The sequence below is a fragment of the Engystomops pustulosus genome, chromosome 4 (assembly GCF_040894005.1).
Source record: "Engystomops pustulosus chromosome 4, aEngPut4.maternal, whole genome shotgun sequence".
In the NCBI taxonomy this organism is placed as follows: Eukaryota; Metazoa; Chordata; class Amphibia; order Anura; family Leptodactylidae; genus Engystomops; species Engystomops pustulosus.
This window is the reverse complement of record NC_092414.1, coordinates 2,597,771-2,624,371: the sequence shown is the minus strand read 5'-3', so window position 1 is coordinate 2,624,371 and position 26,601 is coordinate 2,597,771. Positions and strand designations below refer to the sequence as shown.

General features: G+C 49.9%; 1 protein-coding gene across 1 annotated transcript in view; it reads left to right on the top strand.

The window, feature by feature from the left end:
* The window catches only part of LOC140125904 (receptor-type tyrosine-protein phosphatase O-like), a 297,842-nt gene that overhangs the window by 163,301 nt on the left and 107,940 nt on the right, over positions 1–26,601 (top strand). The window contains exon 17 of the mRNA XM_072144801.1: positions 2,467–2,550. Coding sequence (XP_072000902.1) covers positions 2,467–2,550 — 84 coding nt within the window. The remainder of the gene's footprint in view (positions 1–2,466; positions 2,551–26,601) is intronic.

Here is a 26,601-nt window from a genome sequence, read left to right as displayed (position 1 = left end):
TATCCTGGGTCGTTAGTATGCAGTGGTGCAGTGTATCCTGGGTCGTTAGTATGCAGTGGTGCAGTGTATCCTGGGTCGTCAGTATGCAGTGGTGCAGTGTATCCTGGGTCGTTAGTATGCAGTGGTGCAGTGTATCCTGGGTCGTTAGTATGCAGTGGTGCAGTGTATCCTGGATCTTTAGTATGCAGTGGTGCAGTGTATCCTGAGTAATCAGTATGCAGTGGTGCAGTGTATCCTGGGTCGTCAGTATGCAGTGGTGCAGTGCATTATGGGTCGTTAGTATGCAGTGGTGCAGTGTATCCTGGGTCGTTAGTAAGCAGTGGTGCAGTGTATCCTGGATCTTTAGTATGCAGTGGTGCAGTGTATCCTGAGTAATCAGTATGCAGTGGTGCAGTGTATCCTGGGTTATTAGTATGCAGTGGTGCAGTGTATCCTGGGTCGTTAGTATGCAGTGGTGCAGTGTATCCTGGGTTATTAGTATGCAGTGGTGCAGTGTATCCTGGGTCATTAGTATGCAGTGGTGCAGTGTATCCTGGGTTATTAGTATGCAGTGGTGCAGTGTATCCTGGTCATTAGTATGCAGTGGTGCAGTGTATCCTGGTCATTAGTATGCAGTGGTGCAGTGTATCCTGGGTCGTTAGTATGCAGTGGTGCAGTGTATCCTGGGTCGTTAGTATGCAGTGGTGCAGTGTATCCTGGGTCATTAGTATGCAGTGGTGCAGTGTATCCTGGGTTATTAGTATGCAGTGGTGCAGTGTATCCTGGTCATTAGTATGCAGTGGTGCAGTGTATCCTGGTCATTAGTATGCAGTGGTGCAGTGTATCCTGGGTCGTTAGTATGCAGTGGTGCAGTGTATCCTGGGTCGTTAGTATGCAGTGGTGCAGTGTATCCTGGGTCGTTAGTATGCAGTGGTGCAGTGTATCCTGGGTCGTTAGTATGCAGTGGTGCAGTGTATCCTGGATCTTTAGTATGCAGTGGTGCAGTGTATCCTGGGTCGTTAGTATGCAGTGGTGCAGTGTATCCTGGGTCGTTAGTATGCAGTGGTGCAGTGTATCCTGGGTCGTTAGTATGCAGTGGTGCAGTGTATCCTGGGTCGTTAGTATGCAGTGGTGCAGTGTATCCTGGGTCGTTAGTATGCAGTGGTGCAGTGTATCCTGGATCTTTAGTATGCAGTGGTGCAGTGTATCCTGGGTCGTCAGTATGCAGTGGTGCAGTGTATCCTGGGTCGTCAGTATGCAGTGGTGCAGTGTATCCTGGGTCGTCAGTATGCAGTGGTGCAGTGTATCCTGGGTCGTCAGTATGCAGTGGTGCAGTGTATCCTGGGTCATTAGTATGCAGTGGTGCAGTGTATCCTGGGTCGTTAGTATGCAGTGGTGCAGTGTATCCTGGGTCGTTAGTATGCAGTGGTGCAGTGTATCCTGGGTCGTCAGTATGCAGTGGTGCAGTGTATCCTGGGTCGTTAGTATGCAGTGGTGCAGTGTATCCTGGGTCGTTAGTATGCAGTGGTGCAGTGTATCCTGGATCTTTAGTATGCAGTGGTGCAGTGTATCCTGAGTAATCAGTATGCAGTGGTGCAGTGTATCCTGGGTCGTCAGTATGCAGTGGTGCAGTGTATTATGGGTCGTTAGTATGCAGTGGTGCAGTGTATCCTGGGTCGTTAGTATGCAGTGGTGCAGTGTATCCTGGATCTTTAGTATGCAGTGGTGCAGTGTATCCTGGGTCGTCAGTATGCAGTGGTGCAGTGTATCCTGGATCTTTAGTATGCAGTGGTGCAGTGTATCCTGGGTCGTCAGTATGCAGTGGTGCAGTGTATCCTGGGTCGTTAGTATGCAGTGGTGCAGTGTATCCTGGGTCGTTAGTATGCAGTGGGGCAGTGTATCCTGGTCGTTAGTATGCAGTGGTGCAGTGTATCCTGGGTCGTTAGTATGCAGTGGTGCAGTGTATCCTGGGTCGTTAGTATGCAGTGGTGCAGTGTATCCTGGGTCGTTAGTATGCAGTGGTGCAGTGTATCCTGGGTCATTATGCAGTGGTGCAGTGTATGCTGGGTTATCAGTATGCAGTGGTGCAGTGTATCCTGGATCTTTAGTATGCAGTGGTGCAGTGTATCCTGGGTCGTCAGTATGCAGTGGTGCAGTGTATCCTGGGTCGTCAGTATGCAGTGGTGCAGTGTATCCTGGGTCGTTAGTATGCAGTGGTGCAGTGTATCTTGGGTCGTTAGTATGCAGTGCTGCAGTGTATGCTGGGTTATCAGTATGCAGTGGTGCAGTGTATCCTGGGTCGTTAGTATGCAGTGGTGCAGTGTATCCTGGGTCATTATGCAGTGGTGCAGTGTATGCTGGGTTATCAGTATGCAGTGTTGCAGTGTATCCTGGGTCGTTAGTATGCAGTGGTGTGGACTCTTTTGCACTTCTTCACTCTCTCTCTTGTCTTCTCTCTCTATTTTCGGACTTGTTAACCCTTCGCAGGCGTCGGAGCATCTTTGCTTTCCTCACTCTGCTGCCGTCCTGCCTGTGGACTGACTATCTCTTGGCTTTCTATATTAACCCTTGGTAAGTAGCCGGCACATGACAGCTCAGAACTACCCCTCCTGCCACTGCCATGTAGGGGGGCAGCAGCGGTAACCCCCAGAGGATTCTCCTGGACCATAAAACATTCAAACATAATCACGTTTCCAGTCAAAGGATTTTATTACGCAACAGATAAAGAACAATGACCTGAAGTGCAATGAAGTGATGGGGGGGGGGGGGGGGATAAGTATCAATCACCGTGTAGTAGTGTTACAGTAACAGAAGTGCTATGAAGCGATGGGGGGGGAGGGATAAGTATCAATCACCGTGTAGTAGTGTTACAGTAACAGAAGTGCTATGAAGTGATGGGGGGGGGGGATAAGTATCAATCACCGTGTAGTAGTGTTACAGTAACAGAAGTGCTATGAAGTGATGGGGGGGGGGATAAGTATCAATCACCGTGTAGTAGTGTTACAGTAACAGAAGTGCTATGAAGCGATGGGGGGGGGGGGGGATAAGTACCAATCACCGTGTAGTAGTGTTACAGTAACAGAAGTGCTATGAAGTGATGGGGGGGGGGATAAGTATCAATCACCGTGTAGTAGTGTTACAGTAACAGAAGTGCTATGAAGTGATGGGGGGGGGGATAAGTATCAATCACCGTGTAGTAGTGTTACAGTAACAGAAGTGCTATGAAGTGATGGGGGGGGGGGGATAAGTATCAATCACCGTGTAGTAGTGTTACAGTAACAGAAGTGCTATGAGGCGATGGGGGGGGGGGGGATAAGTATCAATCACCGTGTAGTAGTGTTACAGTAACAGAAGTGCTATGAAGTGATGGGGGGGGGGGGGGGATAAGTATCAATCACCGTGTAGTAGTGTTACAGTAACAGAAGTGCTATGAAGCGATGGGGGAATAAGTATCAATCACCGTGTAGTAGTGTTACAGTAACAGAAGTGCTATGAAGTGATGGGGGGGGGGGGATAAGTACCAATCACCGTGTAGTAGTGTTACAGTAACAGAAGTGCTATGAAGCGATGGGGGGGGGGGGGATAAGTATCAATCACCGTGTAGTAGTGTTACAGTAACAGAAGTGCTATGAAGTGATGGGGGGGGGGGGATAAGTATCAATCACCGTGTAGTAGTGTTACAGTAACAGAAGTGCAATGAAGTGATGGGGGGGGGGGGGGGATAAGTATCAATCACCGTGTAGTAGTGTTACAGTAACAGAAGTGCTATGAAGTGATGGGGGGGGGGGGGGGATAAGTACCAATCACCGTGTAGTAGTGTTACAGTAACAGAAGTGCTATGAAGCGATGGGGGGGGGGGGGGGGGATAAGTACCAATCACCGTGTAGTAGTGTTACAGTAACAGAAGTGCTATGAAGTGATGGGGGGGGGGGGGGATAAGTATCAATCACCGTGTAGTAGTGTTACAGTAACAGAAGTGCTATGAAGCGATGGGGGGGGGGGGGGGATAAGTATCAATCACCGTGTAGTAGTGTTACAGTAACAGAAGTGCTATGAAGCGATGGGGGGGGGGGGGGGGGATAAGTATCAATCACCGTGTAGTAGTGTTACAGTAACAGAAGTGCTATGAAGCGATGGGGGGGGGGGGATAAGTATCAATCACCGTGTAGTAGTGTTACAGTAACAGAAGTGCTATGAAGTGATGGGGGGGGGGGGGATAAGTATCAATCACCGTGTAGTAGTGTTACAGTAACAGAAGTGCTATGAAGTGATGGGGGGGGGGGGGGGATAAGTATCAATCACCGTGTAGTAGTGTTACAGTAACAGAAGTGCTATGAAGCGATGGGGGGGGGGGGGGATAAGTATCAATCACCGTGTAGTAGTGTTACAGTAACAGAAGTGCTATGAAGTGATGGGGGGGGGGGGGGATAAGTATCAATCACCGTGTAGTAATGTTACAGTAACAGAAGTGCTATGAAGCGATGGGGGGGGGGGATAAGTATCAATCACCGTGTAGTAGTGTTACAGTAACAGAAGTGCTATGAAGTGATGGGGGGGGGGGATAAGTATCAATCACCGTGTAGTAGTGTTACAGTAACAGAAGTGCTATGAAGTGATGGGGGGGGGGGGGATAAGTATCAATCACCGTGTAGTAGTGTTACAGTAACAGAAGTGCTATGAAGTGATGGGGGGGGGGGATAAGTATCAATCACCGTGTAGTAGTGTTACAGTAACAGAAGTGCTATGAAGTGATGGGGGGGGGGATAAGTATCAATCACCGTGTAGTAGTGTTACAGTAACAGAAGTGCTATGAAGTGATGGGGGGGGGGGGGATAAGTATCAATCCCCGTGTAGTAGTGTTACAGTAACAGAAGTGCTATGAAGTGATGGGGGGGGGGGGATAAGTATCAATCACCGTGTAGTAGTGTTACAGTAACAGAAGTGCTATGAAGTGATGGGGGGGGGGGGGATAAGTATCAATCACCGTGTAGTAGTGTTACAGTAACAGAAGTGCTATGAAGTGATGGGGGGGGGGGGGGGGGGATAAGTATCAATCACCGTGTAGTAATGTTACAGTAACAGAAGTGCTATGAAGTGATGGGGGGTGGGATAAGTATCAATCACCGTGTAGTAGTGTTACAGTAACAGAAGTGCAATGAAGTGATGGGGGGGGGGGATAAGTATCAATCACCGTGTAGTAGTGTTACAGTAACAGAAGTGCTATGAAGTGATGGGGGGGGGGGGGATAAGTATCAATCACCGTGTAGTAGTGTTACAGTAACAGAAGTGCTATGAAGTGATGGGGGGGGGGGGGATAAGTATCAATCACCGTGTAGTAGTGTTACAGTAACAGAAGTGCTATGAAGTGATGGGGGGGGGGGATAAGTATTAATCACCGTGTAGTAGTGTTACAGTAACAGAAGTGCTATGAAGCGATGGGGGGGGGGGGGATAAGTACCAATCACCGTGTAGTAGTGTTACAGTAACAGAAGTGCTATGAAGTGATGGGGGGGGGGGGGGGATAAGTATCAATCACCGTGTAGTAGTGTTACAGTAACAGAAGTGCTATGAAGTGATGGGGGGGGGGGGGATAAGTATCAATCACCGTGTAGTAGTGTTACAGTAACAGAAGTGCTATGAAGTGATGGGGGGGGTGGGATAAGTATCAATCACCGTGTAGTAGTGTTACAGTAACAGAAGTGCTATGAAGCGATGGGGGGGGGGGGGATAAGTATCAATCACCGTGTAGTAGTGTTACAGTAACAGAAGTGCTATGAAGTGATGGGGGGTGGGATAAGTATCAATCACCGTGTAGTAGTGTTACAGTAACAGAAGTGCTATGAAGTGATGGGGGGGGGGGGGGATAAGTATCAATCACCGTGTAGTAGTGTTACAGTAACAGAAGTGCTATGAAGCGATGGGGGGGGGGGGGGGGGGGATAAGTACCAATCACCGTGTAGTAGTGTTACAGTAACAGAAGTGCTATGAAGTGATGGGGGGGGGGGGGGATAAGTATCAATCACCGTGTAGTAGTGTTACAGTAACAGAAGTGCTATGAAGTGATGGGGGGGGGGGGGATAAGTATCAATCACCGTGTAGTAGTGTTACAGTAACAGAAGTGCTATGAAGTGATGGGGGGTGGGATAAGTATCAATCACCGTGTAGTAGTGTTACAGTAACAGAAGTGCTATGAAGTGATGGGGGGGGGGGATAAGTATCAATCACCGTGTAGTAGTGTTACAGTAACAGAAGTGCTATGAAGTGATGGGGGGGGGGGGGGATAAGTATCAATCACCGTGTAGTAGTGTTACAGTAACAGAAGTGCTATGAAGTGATGGGGGGGGGGGGGATAAGTATCAATCACCGTGTAGTAGTGTTACAGTAACAGAAGTGCTATGAAGTGATGGGGGGTGGGATAAGTATCAATCACCGTGTAGTAGTGTTACAGTAACAGAAGTGCTATGAAGCGATGGGGGGGGGGGGGGGATAAGTATCAATCACCGTGTAGTAGTGTTACAGTAACAGAAGTGCTATGAAGTGATGGGGGGGGGGGGATAAGTATCAATCACCGTGTAGTAGTGTTACAGTAACAGAAGTGCTATGAAGTGATGGGGGGGGGGGATAAGTATCAATCACCGTGTAGTAGTGTTACAGTAACAGAAGTGCTATGAAGTGATGGGGGGGGGATAAGTACCAATCACCGTGTAGTAGTGTTACAGTAACAGAAGTGCTATGAAGTGATGGGGGGGGGATAAGTACCAATCACCGTGTAGTAGTGTTACAGTAACAGAAGTGCTATGAAGTGATGGGGGGGGGGGGGATAAGTATCAATCACCGTGTAGTAGTGTTACAGTAACAGAAGTGCTATGAAGCGATGGGGGAATAAGTATCAATCACCGTGTAGTAGTGTTACAGTAACAGAAGTGCTATGAAGCGATGGGGGGGGGGGGGATAAGTATCAATCACCGTGTAGTAGTGTTACAGTAACAGAAGTGCTATGAAGTGATGGGGGGTGGGATAAGTATCAATCACCGTGTAGTAGTGTTACAGTAACAGAAGTGCTATGAAGCGATGGGGGGGGGGGATAAGTATCAATCACCGTGTAGTAGTGTTACAGTAACAGAAGTGCTATGAAGCGATGGGGGGGGGGGGATAAGTATCAGTCACCGTGTAGTAGTGTTACAGTAACAGAAGTGCTATGAAGTGATGGGGGGGGGGGGGGGGGATAAGTATCAATCACCGTGTAGTAGTGTTACAGTAACAGAAGTGCTATGAAGTGATGGGGGGGGGGGATAAGTATCAATCACCGTGTAGTAGTGTTACAGTAACAGAAGTGCTATGAAGTGATGGGGGGGGGGGGGATAAGTATCAATCACCGTGTAGTAGTGAGGTTGAGTATTGGGGTGAGTATTGGGGTAGTTGAGGTGAGTATTGGGGTGAGTGTTGGGGTGAGTATTGGGGTGAGTGTTGGGCTGAGTATTGGGCTGAGTGTTGGGCTGAGTATTGTGGTGAATATTGGGCTGAGTGTTGGGCTGAGTGTTGGGCTGAGTGTTGGGCTGAGTGTTGGGCTGAGTGTTGGGCTGAGTGTTGGGCTGAGTATTGTGGTGAATATTGTGGTGAGTGTTGGGCTGAGTGTTGGGCTGAGTATTGGGGTGAGTGTTGGGGTGAGTATTGTGGTGAGTATTGTGGTGAGTATTGGGGTGAGTGCTGGGGTGATTGTTGGGGTGAGTATTGGGGTGAGTGTAGGGCTGAGTATTGTGGTGAGTATTGTGGTGAGTGTTGGGGTGAGTGTTGGGGTGAGTGTTGGGGTGAGTGTTGGGGTGAGTGTTGGGGTGAGTATTGGGGTGAGTGTTGGGGTGAGTGTTGGGGTGAGTGTTGGGGTGAGTGTTGAGGTGAGTGTTGGGGTGAGTGTTGGGGTGAGTGTTGGGGTGAGTATTGCGGTGAGTATTGAGGTGAGTGTTGGGGTGAGTTTTGGGCTCAGTGTTGGGGTGAGTGTTGGGGTGAGTATTGAGGTGAGTGTTGGGGTGAGTATTGTGGTGAGTATTGTGGTGAGTATTGGGGTGAGTGTTGGGGTGAGTGTTGGGGTGAGTGTTGGGGTGAGTGTTGGGGTGAGTATTGAGGTGAGTGTTGGGGTGAGTGTTGGGGTGAGTGTTGGGGTGAGTATTGAGGTGAGTGTTGGGCTGAGTGTTGGGCTGAGTGTTGGGCTGAGTGTTGGGCTGCGTGTTGGGCTGCGTGTTGGGCTGCGTGTTGGGCTGCGTGTTGGGCTGAGTGTTGGGCTGAGTATTGTGGTGAGTGTTGGGGTGAGTGTTGGGGTGATTGTTGCGGTGAGTATTGGGGTGAGTGTTGGGGTGAGTGTTGGGGTGAGTGTTGGGGTGAGTGTTGGGGTGAGTGTTGGGGTGAGTGTTGGGGTGAGTGTTGGGGTGAGTGTTGGGGTGAGTGTTGGGGTGAGTATTGTGGTGAGTGTTGGGGTGAGTATTGGGGTGAGTGTTGGGCTGAGTGTTGGGCTGAGTGTTGGGCTGAGTGTTGGGCTGAGTGTTGGGGTGAGTGTTGGGCTGAGTGTTGGGCTGAGTGTTGGGCTGAGTGTTGGGCTGAGTGTTGGGCTGAGTGTTGGGCTGAGTGTTGGGCTGAGTGTTGGGCTGAGTGTTGTGGTGAGTGTTGTGGTGAGTGTTGGGCTGAGTGTTGGGCTGAGTGTTGGGCTGAGTGTTGGGCTGAGTGTTGGGCTGAGTGTTGGGGTGAGTGTTGGGGTGAGTGTTGGGGTGAGTATTGCGGTGAGTATTGAGGTGAGTATTGTGGTGAGTATTGGGGTAGCTGGGGTTCCAGCGAGCACTGTCCAGGCCTCACACTGCTGTGCTCTCTCCTGACGGCAGTTTGGTGTAGTCCCTCCCTGGGTTAGGGTTAGGGTTAGGGTTAGGTCTAACCCTAACCCTAACCCTCTCCTCACGGACCTGAACAGAACTTCCGGGTCATCCTCAGAACGGCACATTAGTAAGATGAAACCAAGAGACCCTTCAAGGGATCAGTCTATGAGGATGAGGGGGTGACACAAGAGCTTACAGCCTATGAGGATGAGGGGGTGACACAAGAGCTTACAGTCTATGAGGATGAGGGGGTGACACAAGAGCTTACAGTCTATGAGGATGAGGGGGTGACACAAGAGCTTACAGTCTATGAGGATGAGGAGGACACAAGAGCTTACAGCCTATGAGGATGAGGGGGTGACACAAGAGCTTACAGTCTATGAGGATGAGGGGGTGACACAAGAGCTTACAGTCTATGAGGATGAGGGGGTGACACAAGAGCTTACAGTCTATGAGGATGAGGGGGGACACAAGAGCTTACAGTCTATGAGGATGAGGGGGTGACACAAGAGCTTACAGTCTATGAGGATGAGGGGGTGACACAAGAGCTTACAGTCTATGAGGATGAGGAGGACACAAGAGCTTACAGCCTATGAGGATGAGGGGGTGACACAAGAGCTTACAGTCTATGAGGATGAGGGGGTGACACAAGAGCTTACAGTCTATGAGGATGAGGGGGTGACACAAGAGCTTACAGTCTATGAGGATGAGGGGTGACACAAGAGCTTACAGTCTATGAGGATGAGGGGGTGACACAAGAGCTTACAGTCTATGAGGATGAGGAGGACACAAGAGCTTACAGCCTATGAGGATGAGGGGGTGACACAAGAGCTTACAGTCTATGAGGATGAGGGGAGGACACAAGAGCTTACAGTCTATGAGGATGAGGGGGACACAAGACCTTACAGTCTATGAGGATGAGGGGGGACACAAGAGCTTACAGTCTATGAGGATGAGGGGGGACACAAGAGCTTACAGTCTATGAGGATAAGGGGTGACACAAGAGCTTACAGTCTATGAGGATGAGGGGGTGACACAAGAGCTTACAGTCTATGAGGATGAGGGGTGACACAAGAGCTTACAGTCTATGAGGATGAGGGGATGACACAAGAGCTTACAGTCTATGAGGATGAGGGGGGACACAAGAGCTTACAGTCTATGAGGATGAGGGGGTGGCACAAGAGCTTACAGTCTATGAGGATGACAGGGGACACAAGAGCTTACAGTCTATGAGGATGAGGGGTGACACAGGAGCTTACAGTTTATAAGGATGAGGGGTGACACAAGAGCTTACAGTCTATGAGGATGAGGGGAGGACACAAGAGCTTACACTCTATGAGGATGAGGGGGGACACAAGAGCTTACACTCTATGAGGATGAGGGGGGACACAAGAGCTTACAGTCTATGAGGATGAGGGGGTGACACAAGAGCTTACAGTCTATGAGGATGAGGGGGTGACACAAGAGCTTACAGTCTATGAGGATGAGGAGGACACAAGAGCTTACAGCCTATGAGGATGAGGGGGTGACACAAGAGCTTACAGTCTATGAGGATGAGGGGGTGACACAAGAGCTTACAGTCTATGAGGATGAGGGGGTGACACAAGAGCTTACAGTCTATGAGGATGAGGAGGACACAAGAGCTTACAGCCTATGAGGATGAGGGGGTGACACAAGAGCTTACAGTCTATGAGGATGAGGGGGTGACACAAGAGCTTACAGTCTATGAGGATGAGGGGGTGACACAAGAGCTTACAGTCTATGAGGATGAGGGGGGACACAAGAGCTTACAGTCTATGAGGATGAGGGGGTGACACAAGAGCTTACAGTCTATGAGGATGAGGGGGTGACACAAGAGCTTACAGTCTATGAGGATGAGGAGGACACAAGAGCTTACAGCCTATGAGGATGAGGGGGTGACACAAGAGCTTACAGTCTATGAGGATGAGGGGGTGACACAAGAGCTTACAGTCTATGAGGATGAGGGGGTGACACAAGAGCTTACAGTCTATGAGGATGAGGGGTGACACAAGAGCTTACAGTCTATGAGGATGAGGGGGTGACACAAGAGCTTACAGTCTATGAGGATGAGGAGGACACAAGAGCTTACAGCCTATGAGGATGAGGGGGTGACACAAGAGCTTACAGTCTATGAGGATGAGGGGAGGACACAAGAGCTTACAGTCTATGAGGATGAGGGGGACACAAGACCTTACAGTCTATGAGGATGAGGGGGGACACAAGAGCTTACAGTCTATGAGGATGAGGGGGGACACAAGAGCTTACAGTCTATGAGGATAAGGGGGTGACACAAGAGCTTACAGTCTATGAGGATGAGGGGGTGACACAAGAGCTTACAGTCTATGAGGATGAGGGGTGACACAAGAGCTTACAGTCTATGAGGATGAGGGGATGACACAAGAGCTTACAGTCTATGAGGATGAGGGGGGACACAAGAGCTTACAGTCTATGAGGATGAGGGGGTGGCACAAGAGCTTACAGTCTATGAGGATGACAGGGGACACAAGAGCTTACAGTCTATGAGGATGAGGGGTGACACAGGAGCTTACAGTTTATAAGGATGAGGGGTGACACAAGAGCTTACAGTCTATGAGGATGAGGGGAGGACACAAGAGCTTACACTCTATGAGGATGAGGGGGGACACAAGAGCTTACACTCTATGAGGATGAGGGGGGACACAAGAGCTTACAGTCTATGAGGATGAGGGGGTGACACAAGAGCTTACAGTCTATGAGGATGAGGGGGTGACACAAGAGCTTACAGTCTATGAGGATGAGGAGGACACAAGAGCTTACAGCCTATGAGGATGAGGGGGTGACACAAGAGCTTACAGTCTATGAGGATGAGGGGGTGACACAAGAGCTTACAGTCTATGAGGATGAGGGGGTGACACAAGAGCTTACAGTCTATGAGGATGAGGGGGTGACACAAGAGCTTACAGTCTATGAGGATGAGGGGGTGACACAAGAGCTTACAGTCTATGAGGATGAGGGGGTGACACAAGAGCTTACAGTCTATGAGGATGAGGAGGACACAAGAGCTTACAGCCTATGAGGATGAGGGGGTGACACAAGAGCATACAGTCTATGAGGATGAGGGGAGGACACAAGAGCTTACAGTCTATGAGGATGAGGGGGACACAAGACCTTACAGTCTATGAGGATGAGGGGGGACACAAGAGCTTACAGTCTATGAGGATGAGGGGGGACACAAGAGCTTACAGTCTATGAGGATGAGGGGGGACACAAGAGCTTACAGTCTATGAGGATGAGGGGGTGGCACAAGAGCTTACAGTCTATGAGGATGAGGGGGTGACACAAGAGCTTACAGTCTATGAGGATGAGGGGGTGACACAAGAGCTTACAGTCTATGAGGATGAGGGGGGACACAAGAGCTTACAGTCTATGAGGATGAGGGGGTGGCACAAGAGCTTACAGTCTATGAGGATGAGGGGGTGACACAAGAGCTTACAGTCTATGAGGATGAGGGGGTGACACAAGAGCTTACAGTCTATGAGGATGAGGGGGTGACACAAGAGCTTACAGTCTATGAGGATGAGGGGGGACACAGGAGCTTACAGTCTATGAGGATGAGGGGGTGGCACAAGAGCTTACAGTCTATGAGGATGAGGGGGTGACACAAGAGCTTACAGCCTATGAGGATGAGGGGGTGACACAAGAGCTTACAGTCTATGAGGATGAGGGGAGGACACAAGAGCTTACAGTCTATGAGGATGAGGGGGACACAAGACCTTACAGTCTATGAGGATGAGGGGGGACACAAGAGCTTACAGTCTATGAGGATGAGGGGGGACACAAGAGCTTACAGTCTATGAGGATAAGGGGGTGACACAAGAGCTTACAGTCTATGAGGATGAGGGGGTGACACAAGAGCTTACAGTCTATGAGGATGAGGGGTGACACAAGAGCTTACAGTCTATGAGGATGAGGGGATGACACAAGAGCTTACAGTCTATGAGGATGAGGGGGGACACAAGAGCTTACAGTCTATGAGGATGAGGGGGTGGCACAAGAGCTTACAGTCTATGAGGATGACAGGGGACACAAGAGCTTACAGTCTATGAGGATGAGGGGTGACACAGGAGCTTACAGTTTATAAGGATGAGGGGTGACACAAGAGCTTACAGTCTATGAGGATGAGGGGAGGACACAAGAGCTTACACTCTATGAGGATGAGGGGGGACACAAGAGCTTACACTCTATGAGGATGAGGGGGGACACAAGAGCTTACAGTCTATGAGGATGAGGGGGTGACACAAGAGCTTACAGTCTATGAGGATGAGGGGGTGACACAAGAGCTTACAGTCTATGAGGATGAGGAGGACACAAGAGCTTACAGCCTATGAGGATGAGGGGGTGACACAAGAGCTTACAGTCTATGAGGATGAGGGGGTGACACAAGAGCTTACAGTCTATGAGGATGAGGGGGTGACACAAGAGCTTACAGTCTATGAGGATGAGGGGGTGACACAAGAGCTTACAGTCTATGAGGATGAGGGGGTGACACAAGAGCTTACAGTCTATGAGGATGAGGGGGTGACACAAGAGCTTACAGTCTATGAGGATGAGGAGGACACAAGAGCTTACAGCCTATGAGGATGAGGGGGTGACACAAGAGCTTACAGTCTATGAGGATGAGGGGAGGACACAAGAGCTTACAGTCTATGAGGATGAGGGGGACACAAGACCTTACAGTCTATGAGGATGAGGGGGGACACAAGAGCTTACAGTCTATGAGGATGAGGGGGGACACAAGAGCTTACAGTCTATGAGGATGAGGGGGGACACAAGAGCTTACAGTCTATGAGGATGAGGGGGTGGCACAAGAGCTTACAGTCTATGAGGATGAGGGGGTGACACAAGAGCTTACAGTCTATGAGGATGAGGGGGTGACACAAGAGCTTACAGTCTATGAGGATGAGGGGGGACACAAGAGCTTACAGTCTATGAGGATGAGGGGGTGGCACAAGAGCTTACAGTCTATGAGGATGAGGGGGTGACACAAGAGCTTACAGTCTATGAGGATGAGGGGGTGACACAAGAGCTTACAGTCTATGAGGATGAGGGGGTGACACAAGAGCTTACAGTCTATGAGGATGAGGGGGGACACAGGAGCTTACAGTCTATGAGGATGAGGGGGTGGCACAAGAGCTTACAGTCTATGAGGATGAGGGGGTGACACAAGAGCTTACAGTCTATGAGGATGAGGGGGTGACACAAGAGCTTACAGTCTATGAGGATGAGGGGTGACACAAGAGCTTACAGTCTATGAGGATGACAGGGGACACAAGAGCTTACAGTCTATGAGCATGAGGGGTGACACAGGAGCTTACAGTTTATAAGGATGAGGGGTGACACAAGAGCTTACAGTCTATGAGGATGAGGGGAGGACACAAGAGCTTACACTCTATGAGGATGAGGGGGGACACAAGAGCTTACACTCTATGAGGATGAGGGGGGACACAAGAGCTTACAGTCTATGAGGATGAGGGGTGACACGAGCTTACAGTCTATGAGGATGAGGGGGTGACACAAGAGCTTACAGTCTATGAGGATGATGGGTGACACAAGAAGGAAGGGGGGACACAAGAGCTTACACTCTATGAGGATGAGGGGGTGACACAAGAGCTTACAGTCTATGAGGATGAGGGGGGACACAAGAGCTTACAGTCTATGAGGATGAGGGGGGACACAAGAGCTTACAGTCTATGAGGATGAGGGGTGACACAAAAGCTTACAGTCTATGAGGATGAGGGGGGACACAAGAGCTTACAGTCTATGAGGATGAGGGGGGACACAAGAGCTTACAATCTATGAGGATGAGGGGGTGACACAAGAGCTTACAGTCTATGAGGATGAGGGGGGACACAAGAGCTTACAGTCTATGAGGATGAGGGGGGGCACAATAGCTTACAGTCTATGAGGATGAGGGGGACACAAGAGCTTACAGTCTATGGGGATGAGCGGAGGACACAAGAGCTTACAGTCTATGAGGATGAGGGGGGACACAAGAGCTTACAGTCTTTGAGGATGAGGGAGGACACAAGAGCTTACAGTCTATAAGGATGACAGGGGACACAAGAGCTTACAGTCTATGAGGATGAGGGGTGACACAAGAGCTTACAGTCTATAAGGATGAGGGGTGACACAAGAGCTTACAGTCTATGAGGATGAGGAGGACACAAGAGCTTACAGTCTATGAGGATGAGGGGGTGACACAAGAGCTTACAGTCTATGAGGATGAGGGGGGGACACAAGAGCTTACAGTCTGTGAGGATGAGGGGGGGACACAAGAGATTACAGTCTGTGAGGATGAGGGGGGACACAAGAGCTTACAGTCTGTGAGGATGAGGGGTGACACAAGAGCTTACAGTCTATGAGGATGAGGGGGGACACAAGAGCTTACAGTCTATGAGGATGAGGGGGGACACAAGAGCTTACAGTCTATGAGGATGAGGGGGGACACAAGAGCTTACAGTCTATGAGTATGAGAGGGACACAAGAGCTCACAGTCTATGAGGATGAGAGGGGACACAAGAGCTCACAGTCTATGAGGATGAGGGGTGACACAAGAGCTTACAGTCTATGAGGATGAGGGGTGACACAAGAGCTTACAGTCTATGAGGATTAGGGGTGACACAAGTGCTTACAGTCTATGAGGATGAGGGGGACACAAGAGATTACAGTCTATGAGGATGAGGGGATGACACAAGAGCTTACAATCTATGAGGATGAGGGGTGACACAAGAGCTTACAGTCTATGAGGATGAGGGGGGGACACAAGACCTTACAGTCTATGAGGATGAGGGGGACACAAGAGCTTACAGTCTATGAGGATGAGGGGTGACACAAGAGCTTACAGTCTATGAGGATGAGGGGTGACACAAGAGCTTACAGTCTATGAGGATGAGGGGTGACACAAGAGCTTACAGTCTATGAGGATGAGGGGAGGACACAAGAGCTTACAGTCTATGAGGATGAGGTAGGACACAAGAGCTTACAGTCTATGAGGATGAGGGGGGACACAAGAGCTTACAGTCTATGAGGATGAGGGGGGACACAAGAGCTTACAGTCTATGAGGATGAGGGGGGACACAAGAGCTTACAGTGTATGAGGATGAGGGGGACACAAGAGCTTACAGTCTATGGGGATGAGCGGAGGACACAAGAGCTTACAGTCTATGAGGATGAGGGGTGACACAAGAGCTTACAGTCTATGAGGATGAGGGGGACACAAGAGCTTACAGTCTATGGGGATGAGCGGAGGACACAAGAGCTTACAGTCTATGAGGATGAGGAGGACACAAGAGCTTACAGTCTATGAGGATGAGGGGTGACACAAGAGCTTACAGTCTATGAGGATGAGGGGTGACACAAGAGCTTACAGTCTATGAGGATGAGGAGAGGACACAAGAGCTTACAGTCTATGAGGATGAGGGGAGGACACAAGAGCTTACAGTCTATGAGGATGAGGGGGTGACACAAGAGCTTACAGTCTATGAGGATGAGGGGGGACACAAGAGCTTACAGTCTATGAGGATGAGGGGGGACACAAGAGCTTACAGTCTATGAGGATGAGGGGTGACACAAAAGCTTACAGTCTATGAGGATGAGGGGGGACACAAGAGCTTACAGTCTATGAGGATGAGGGGAGACACAAGAGCTTACAATCTATGAGGATGAGGGGGTGACACAAGAGCTTACAGTCTATGAGGATGAGGGGGGACACAAGAGCTTACAGTCTATGAGGATGAGGGGGGACACAATAGCTTACAGTCTATGAGGATGAGGGGGACACAAGAGCTTACAGTCTATGGGGATGAGCGGAGGACACAAGAGCTTACAGTCTATGAGGATGAGGGGGGACACAAGAGCTTACAGTCTATGAGGATGAGGGGTGACACAAGAGCTTACAGTCTATAAGGATGAGGGGTGACACAAGAGCTTACAGTCTATGAGGATGAGGAGGACACAAGAGCTTACAGTCTATGAGGATGAGGGGGTGACACAAGAGCTTACAGTCTATGAGGATGAGGGGGTGACACAAGAGCTTACAGTCTGTGAGGATGAGGGGGGACACAAGAGATTACAGTCTGTGAGGATGAGGGGGGGACACAAGAGCTTACAGTCTGTGAGGATGAGGGGTGACACAAGAGCTTACAGTCTATGAGGATGAGGGGGGACACAAGAGCTTACAGTCTATGAGGATGAGGGGTGACACAAGAGCTTACAGTCTATGAGGATGAGGGGGGACACAAGAGCTTACAGTCTATGAGGATGAGGGAGGGGGGCACAAGGGCTTACAGTCTATGAGGATGAGGGGAGGACACAAGAGCTTACAGTCTATGAGGTTGAGGGGTGACACAAGAGCTTACAGTCTATGAGGATGAGGGGTGACACAAGAGCTTACAGTCTATGAGGATGAGGGGGGACACAAGAGCTTACAGTCTATGAGGATGAGGGGGTGACACAAGAGCTTACAGTCTATGAGGATGAGGGGAGGACACAAGAGCTTACAGTCTATGAGGATGAGGGGGGACATAAGAGCTTACAGTCTATGAGGATGAGGGGGAAACAAGAGCTTACAGTCTATGAGGATGAGGGGATGACACAAGAGCTTACAGTCTATGAGGATGAGGGGTGACACAAGAGCTTACAGTCTATGAGGATGAGGGGTGACACAAGAGCTTACAGTCTATGAGGATGAGGGGTGACACAAGAGCTTACAGTCTATGAGGATGAGGGGTGACACAAGAGCTTACAGTCTATGAGGATCAGGGGGGGACACAAGAGCTTACAGTCTATGAGGATGAGGGGGACACAAGAGCTTACAGTCTATGAGGATGAGGGGTGACACAAGAGCTTACAGTCTATGAGGATGAGGGGTGACACAAGAGCTTACAGTCTATGAGGATGAGGGGAGGACACAAAAGCTTACAGTCTATGAGGATGAGGGAGGACACAAGAGCTTACAGTCTATGAGGATGAGGGGGGGGGGGACACAAGAGCTTACAGTCTATGAGTATGAGGGGGACACAAGAGCTTACAGTCTATGAGGATGAGGTAGGACACAAGAGCTTACAGTCTATGAGGATGAGGGGGGACACAAGAGCTTACAGTCTATGAGAATGAGGGGGGACACAAGAGCTTACAGTCTATGAGGATGAGGGGATGACACAAGAGCTTACAGTCTATGAGGATGAGGGGTGACACAAGAGCTTACAGTCTATGAGGATGAGGGGTGACACAAGAGCTTACAGTCTATGAGGATCAGGGGGGGACACAAGAGCTTACAGTCTATGAGGATGAGGGGGACACAAGAGCTTACAGTCTATGAGGATGAGGGGTGACACAAGAGCTTACAGTCTATGAGGATGAGGGGTGACACAAGAGCTTACAGTCTATGAGGATGAGGGGAGGACACAAAAGCTTACAGTCTATGAGGATGAGGGAGGACACAAGAGCTTACAGTCTATGAGGATGAGGGGGGGGGGGACACAAGAGCTTACAGTCTATGAGTATGAGGGGGACACAAGAGCTTACAGTCTATGAGGATGAGGTAGGACACAAGAGCTTACAGTCTATGAGGATGAGGGGGGACACAAGAGCTTACAGTCTATGAGAATGAGGGGGGACACAAGAGCTTACAGTCTATGAGGATGAGGGGATGACACAAGAGCTTACAGTCTATGAGGATGAGGGGGGACACAAGAGCTTACAGTCTATGAGGATGAGGGGGTGGCACAAGAGCTTACAGTCTATGAGGATGAGGGGGTGACACAAGAGCTTACAGTCTATGAGGATGAGGGGGTGACACAAGAGCTTACAGTCTATGAGGATGAGGGGGTGACACAAGAGCTTACAGTCTATGAGGATGAGGGGGGACACAGGAGCTTACAGTCTATGAGGATGAGGGGGTGGCACAAGAGCTTACAGTCTATGAGGATGAGGGGGTGACACAAGAGCTTACAGTCTATGAGGATGAGGGGGTGACACAAGAGCTTACAGTCTCTGAGGATGAGGGGTGACACAAGAGCTTACAGTCTATGAGGATGACAGGGGACACAAGAGCTTACAGTCTATGAGGATGAGGGGTGACACAGGAGCTTACAGTTTATAAGGATGAGGGGTGACACAAGAGCTTACAGTCTATGAGGATGAGGGGAGGACACAAGAGCTTACAGTCTATGAGGATGAGGTAGGACACAAGAGCTTACAGTCTATGAGGATGAGGGGGGACACAAGAGCTTACAGTCTATGAGAATGAGGGGGGACACAAGAGCTTACAGTCTATGAGGATGAGGGGATGACACAAGAGCTTACAGTCTATGAGGATGAGGGGGGACACAAGAGCTTACAGTCTATGAGGATGAGGGGGTGGCACAAGAGCTTACAGTCTATGAGGATGAGGGGGTGACACAAGAGCTTACAGTCTATGAGGATGAGGGGGTGACACAAGAGCTTACAGTCTATGAGGATGAGGGGGTGACACAAGAGCTTACAGTCTATGAGGATGAGGGGGGACACAGGAGCTTACAGTCTATGAGGATGAGGGGGTGGCACAAGAGCTTACAGTCTATGAGGATGAGGGGGTGACACAAGAGCTTACAGTCTATGAGGATGAGGGGGTGACACAAGAGCTTACAGTCTCTGAGGATGAGGGGTGACACAAGAGCTTACAGTCTATGAGGATGACAGGGGACACAAGAGCTTACAGTCTATGAGGATGAGGGGTGACACAGGAGCTTACAGTTTATAAGGATGAGGGGTGACACAAGAGCTTACAGTCTATGAGGATGAGGGGAGGACACAAGAGCTTACACTCTATGAGGATGAGGGGGGACACAAGAGCTTACACTCTATGAGGATGAGGGGGGACACAAGAGCTTACAGTCTATGAGGATGAGGGGTGACACGAGCTTACAGTCTATGAGGATGAGGGGGTGACACAAGAGCTTACAGTCTATGAGGATGATGGGTGACACAAGAAGGAAGGGGGGACACAAGAGCTTACACTCTATGAGGATGAGGGGGTGACACAAGAGCTTACAGTCTATGAGGATGAGGGGGGACACAAGAGCTTACAGTCTATGAGGATGAGGGGGGACACAAGAGCTTACAGTCTATGAGGATGAGGGGTGACACAAAAGCTTACAGTCTATGAGGATGAGGGGGGACACAAGAGCTTACAATCTATGAGGATGAGGGGGTGACACAAGAGCTTACAGTCTATGAGGATGAGGGGGGACACAAGAGCTTACAGTCTATGAGGATGAGGGGGGGCACAATAGCTTACAGTCTATGAGGATGAGGGGGACACAAGAGCTTACAGTCTATGGGGATGAGCGGAGGACACAAGAGCTTACAGTCTATGAGGATGAGGGGGGACACAAGAGCTTACAGTCTATAAGGATGACAGGGGACACAAGAGCTTACAGTCTATGAGGATGAGGGGTGACACAAGAGCTTACAGTCTATAAGGATGAGGGGTGACACAAGAGCTTACAGTCTATGAGGATGAGGAGGACACAAGAGCTTACAGTCTATGAGGATGAGGGGGTGACACAAGAGCTTACAGTCTATGAGGATGAGGGGGTGACACAAGAGCTTACAGTCTGTGAGGATGAGGGGGGGACACAAGAGATTACAGTCTGTGAGGATGAGGGGGGGACACAAGAGCTTACAGTCTGTGAGGATGAGGGGTGACACAAGAGCTTACAGTCTATGAGGATGAGGGGGGACACAAGAGCTTACAGTCTATGAGGATGAGGGGGGACACAAGAGCTTACAGTCTATGAGGATGAGGGGGGACACAAGAGCTTACAGTCTATGAGTATGAGAGGGACACAAGAGCTTACAGTCTATGAGGATGAGGGGGGGGGGACACAAGAGCTTACAGTCTATGAGGATGAGGGGGGGACACACAAGAGCTTACAGTCTATGAGGATGAGAGGGGACACAAGAGCTTACAGTCTATGAGGATGAGAGGGGACACAAGAGCTTACAGTCTATGAGTATGAGAGGGACACAAGAGCTCACAGTCTATGAGGATGAGGGGTGACACAAGAGCTTACAGTCTATGAGGATGAGGGGTGACACAAGAGCTTACAGTCTATGAGGATTAGGGGTGACACAAGTGCTTACAGTCTATGAGGATGAGGGGGACACAAGAGCTTACAGTCTATGAGGATGAGGGGATGACACAAGAGCTTACAGTCTATGAGGATGAGGGGTGACACAAGAGCTTACAGTCTATGAGGATGAGGGGGGGACACAAGACCTTACAGTCTATGAGGATGAGGGGGACACAAGAGCTTACAGTCTATGAGGATGAGGGGTGACACAAGAGCTTACAGTCTATGAGGATGAGGGGTGACACAAGAGCTTACAGTCTATGAGGATGAGGGGTGACACAAGAGCTTACAGTCTATGAGGATGAGGGGAGGACACAAGAGCTTACAGTCTATGAGGATGAGGTAGGACACAAGAGCTTACAGTCTATGAGGATGAGGGGGGACACAAGAGCTTACAGTCTATGAGGATGAGGGGGGACACAAGAGCTTACAGTCTATGAGGATGAGGGGGGACACAAGAGCTTACAGTGTATGAGGATGAGGGGGACACAAGAGCTTACAGTCTATGGGGATGAGCGGAGGACACAAGAGCTTACAGTCTATGAGGATGAGGGGTGACACAAGAGCTTACAGTCTATGAGGATGAGGGGGACACAAGAGCTTACTGTCTATGGGGATGAGCGGAGGACACAAGAGCTTACAGTCTATGAGGATGAGGGGTGACACAAGAGCTTACAGTCTATGAGGATGACAGGGGACACAAGAGCTTACAGTCTATGAGGATGAGGGGTGACACAGGAGCTTACAGTTTATAAGGATGAGGGGTGACACAAGAGCTTACAGTCTATGAGGATGAGGGGAGGACACAAGAGCTTACAGTCTATGAGGATGAGGTAGGACACAAGAGCTTACAGTCTATGAGGATGAGGGGGGACACAAGAGCTTACAGTCTATGAGAATGAGGGGGGACACAAGAGCTTACAGTCTATGAGGATGAGGGGATGACACAAGAGCTTACAGTCTATGAGGATGAGGGGGGACACAAGAGCTTACAGTCTATGAGGATGAGGGGGTGGCACAAGAGCTTACAGTCTATGAGGATGAGGGGGTGACACAAGAGCTTACAGTCTATGAGGATGAGGGGGTGACACAAGAGCTTACAGTCTATGAGGATGAGGGGGTGACACAAGAGCTTACAGTCTATGAGGATGAGGGGGGACACAGGAGCTTACAGTCTATGAGGATGAGGGGGTGGCACAAGAGCTTACAGTCTATGAGGATGAGGGGGTGACACAAGAGCTTACAGTCTATGAGGATGAGGGGGTGACACAAGAGCTTACAGTCTCTGAGGATGAGGGGTGACACAAGAGCTTACAGTCTATGAGGATGACAGGGGACACAAGAGCTTACAGTCTATGAGGATGAGGGGTGACACAGGAGCTTACAGTTTATAAGGATGAGGGGTGACACAAGAGCTTACAGTCTATGAGGATGAGGGGAGGACACAAGAGCTTACACTCTATGAGGATGAGGGGGGACACAAGAGCTTACACTCTATGAGGATGAGGGGGGACACAAGAGCTTACAGTCTATGAGGATGAGGGGTGACACGAGCTTACAGTCTATGAGGATGAGGGGGTGACACAAGAGCTTACAGTCTATGAGGATGATGGGTGACACAAGAAGGAAGGGGGGACACAAGAGCTTACACTCTATGAGGATGAGGGGGTGACACAAGAGCTTACAGTCTATGAGGATGAGGGGGGACACAAGAGCTTACAGTCTATGAGGATGAGGGGGGGACACAAGACCTTACAGTCTATGAGGATGAGGGGGACACAAGAGCTTACAGTCTATGAGGATGAGGGGTGACACAAGAGCTTACAGTCTATGAGGATGAGGGGTGACACAAGAGCTTACAGTCTATGAGGATGAGGGGTGACACAAGAGCTTACAGTCTATGAGGATGAGGGGAGGACACAAGAGCTTACAGTCTATGAGGATGAGGTAGGACACAAGAGCTTACAGTCTATGAGGATGAGGGGGGACACAAGAGCTTACAGTCTATGAGGATGAGGGGAGGACACAAGAGCTTACAGTCTATGAGGATGAGGTAGGACACAAGAGCTTACAGTCTATGAGGATGAGGGGGGACACAAGAGCTTACAGTCTATGAGGATGAGGGGGGGACACAAGACCTTACAGTCTATGAGGATGAGGGGGACACAAGAGCTTACAGTCTATGAGGATGAGGGGTGACACAAGAGCTTACAGTCTATGAGGATGAGGGGTGACACAAGAGCTTACAGTCTATGAGGATGAGGGGTGACACAAGAGCTTACAGTCTATGAGGATGAGGGGAGGACACAAGAGCTTACAGTCTATGAGGATGAGGTAGGACACAAGAGCTTACAGTCTATGAGGATGAGGGGGGACACAAGAGCTTACAGTCTATGAGGATGAGGGGGGACACAAGAGCTTACAGTCTATGAGGATGAGGGGGGACACAAGAGCTTACAGTGTATGAGGATGAGGGGGACACAAGAGCTTACAGTCTATGGGGATGAGCGGAGGACACAAGAGCTTACAGTCTATGAGGATGAGGGGTGACACAAGAGCTTACAGTCTATGAGGATGAGGGGGACACAAGAGCTTACAGTCTATGGGGATGAGCGGAGGACACAAGAGCTTACAGTCTATGAGGATGAGGAGGACACAAGAGCTTACAGTCTATGAGGATGAGGGGTGACACAAGAGCTTACAGTCTATGAGGATGAGGGGTGACACAAGAGCTTACAGTCTATGAGGATGAGGAGAGGACACAAGAGCTTACAGTCTATGAGGATGAGGGGAGGACACAAGAGCTTACAGTCTATGAGGATGAGGGGGTGACACAAGAGCTTACAGTCTATGAGGATGAGGGGGGACACAAGAGCTTACAGTCTATGAGGATGAGGGGTGACACAAAAGCTTACAGTCTATGAGGATGAGGGGGGACACAAGAGCTTACAGTCTATGAGGATGAGGGGGTGACACAAGAGCTTACAGTCTATGAGGATGAGGGGGGACACAAGAGCTTACAGTCTATGAGGATGAGGGGGGACACAATAGCTTACAGTCTATGAGGATGAGGGGGACACAAGAGCTTACAGTCTATGGGGATGAGCGGAGGACACAAGAGCTTACAGTCTATGAGGATGAGGGGGGACACAAGAGCTTACAGTCTATGAGGATGAGGGGTGACACAAGAGCTTACAGTCTATAAGGATGAGGGGTGACACAAGAGCTTACAGTCTATGAGGATGAGGAGGACACAAGAGCTTACAGTCTATGAGGATGAGGGGGTGACACAAGAGCTTACAGTCTATGAGGATGAGGGGGTGACACAAGAGCTTACAGTCTGTGAGGATGAGGGGGGGACACAAGAGATTACAGTCTGTGAGGATGAGGGGGGGACACAAGAGCTTACAGTCTGTGAGGATGAGGGGTGACACAAGAGCTTACAGTCTATGAGGATGAGGGGGGACACAAGAGCTTACAGTCTATGAGGATGAGGGGTGACACAAGAGCTTACAGTCTATGAGGATGAGGGGGGACACAAGAGCTTACAGTCTATGAGGATGAGGGAGGGGGGCACAAGGGCTTACAGTCTATGAGGATGAGGGGAGGACACAAGAGCTTACAGTCTATGAGGTTGAGGGGTGACACAAGAGCTTACAGTCTATGAGGATGAGGGGGGACACAAGAGCTTACAGTCTATGAGGATGAGGGGGTGACACAAGAGCTTACAGTCTATGAGGATGAGGGGAGGACACAAGAGCTTACAGTCTATGAGGATGAGGGGGGACATAAGAGCTTACAGTCTATGAGGATGAGGGGGACACAAGAGCTTACAGTCTATGAGGATGAGGGGATGACACAAGAGCTTACAGTCTATGAGGATGAGGGGTGACACAAGAGCTTACAGTCTATGAGGATCAGGGGGGGACACAAGACCTTACAGTCTATGAGGATGAGGGGGACACAAGAGCTTACAGTCTATGAGGATGAGGGGTGACACAAGAGCTTACAGTCTATGAGGATGAGGGGTGACACAAGAGCTTACAGTCTATGAGGATGAGGGGAGGACACAAAAGCTTACAGTCTATGAGGATGAGGGAGGACACAAGAGCTTACAGTCTATGAGGATGAGGGGGGGGGGGGACACAAGAGCTTACAGTCTATGAGTATGAGGGGGACACAAGAGCTTACAGTCTATGAGGATGAGGTAGGACACAAGAGCTTACAGTCTATGAGGATGAGGGGGGACACAAGAGCTTACAGTCTATGAGAATGAGGGGGGACACAAGAGCTTACAGTCTATGAGGATGAGGGGGGACACAAGAGCTTACAGTGTATGAGGATGAGGGGGACACAAGAGCTTACAGTCTATGGGGATGAGCGGAGGACACAAGAGCTTACAGTCTATGAGGATGAGGGGTGACACAAGAGCTTACAGTCTATGAGGATGAGGGGGACACAAGAGCTTACAGTCTATGGGGATGAGCGGAGGACACAAGAGCTTACAGTCTATGAGGATGAGGAGGACACAAGAGCTTACAGTCTATGAGGATGAGGGGTGACACAAGAGCTTACAGTCTATGAGGATGAGGGGTGACACAAGAGCTTACAGTCTATGAGGATGAGGAGAGGACACAAGAGCTTACAGTCTATGAGGATGAGGGGAGGACACAAGAGCTTACAGTCTATGAGGATGAGGGGGTGACACAAGAGCTTACAGTCTGTGAGGATGAGGGGGGGACACAAGAGCTTACAGTCTATGAGGATGAGGGGTGACACAAGAGCTTACAGTCTATGAGGATGAGGGGGGACACAAGAGCTTACAGTCTATGAGGATGAGGGGGGACACAAGAGCTTACAGTCTATGAGGATGAGGGGGGACACAAGAGCTTACAGTCTATGAGGATGAGGGAGGGGGGCACAAGGGCTTACAGTCTATGAGGATGAGGGGAGGACACAAGAGCTTACAGTCAATGAGGATGAGGGGTGACACAAGAGCTTACAGTCTATGAGGATGAGGGGTGACACAAGAGCTTACAGTCTATGAGGATGAGGGGAGGACACAAGAGCTTACAGTCAATGAGGATGAGGGGTGACACAAGAGCTTACAGTCTATGAGGATGAGGGGGTGACACAAGAGCTTACAGTCTATGAGGATGAGGAGGACACAAGAGCTTACAGTCTATGAGGATGAGGGGTGAAACAAGAGCTTACAGTCAATGAGGATGAGGGGTGACACAAGAGCTTACAGTCTATGAGGATGAGGGGGTGACACAAGAGCTTACAGTCTATGAGGATGAGGGGTGACACAAGAGCTTACAGTCTATGAGGATGAGGGGGTGACACAAGAGCTTACAGTCTATGAGGATGAGGGGAGGACACAAGAGCTTACAGTCTATGAGGATGAGGGGGGACACAAGAGCTTACAGTCTATGAGGATGAGGGGGACACAAGAGCTTACAGTCTATGAGGATGAGGGGTGACACAAGAGCTTACAGTCTATGAGGATGAGGGGGGGACACAAGACCTTACAGTCTATGAGGATGAGGAGGACACAAGAGCTTACAGTCTATGAGGATGAGGGGTGA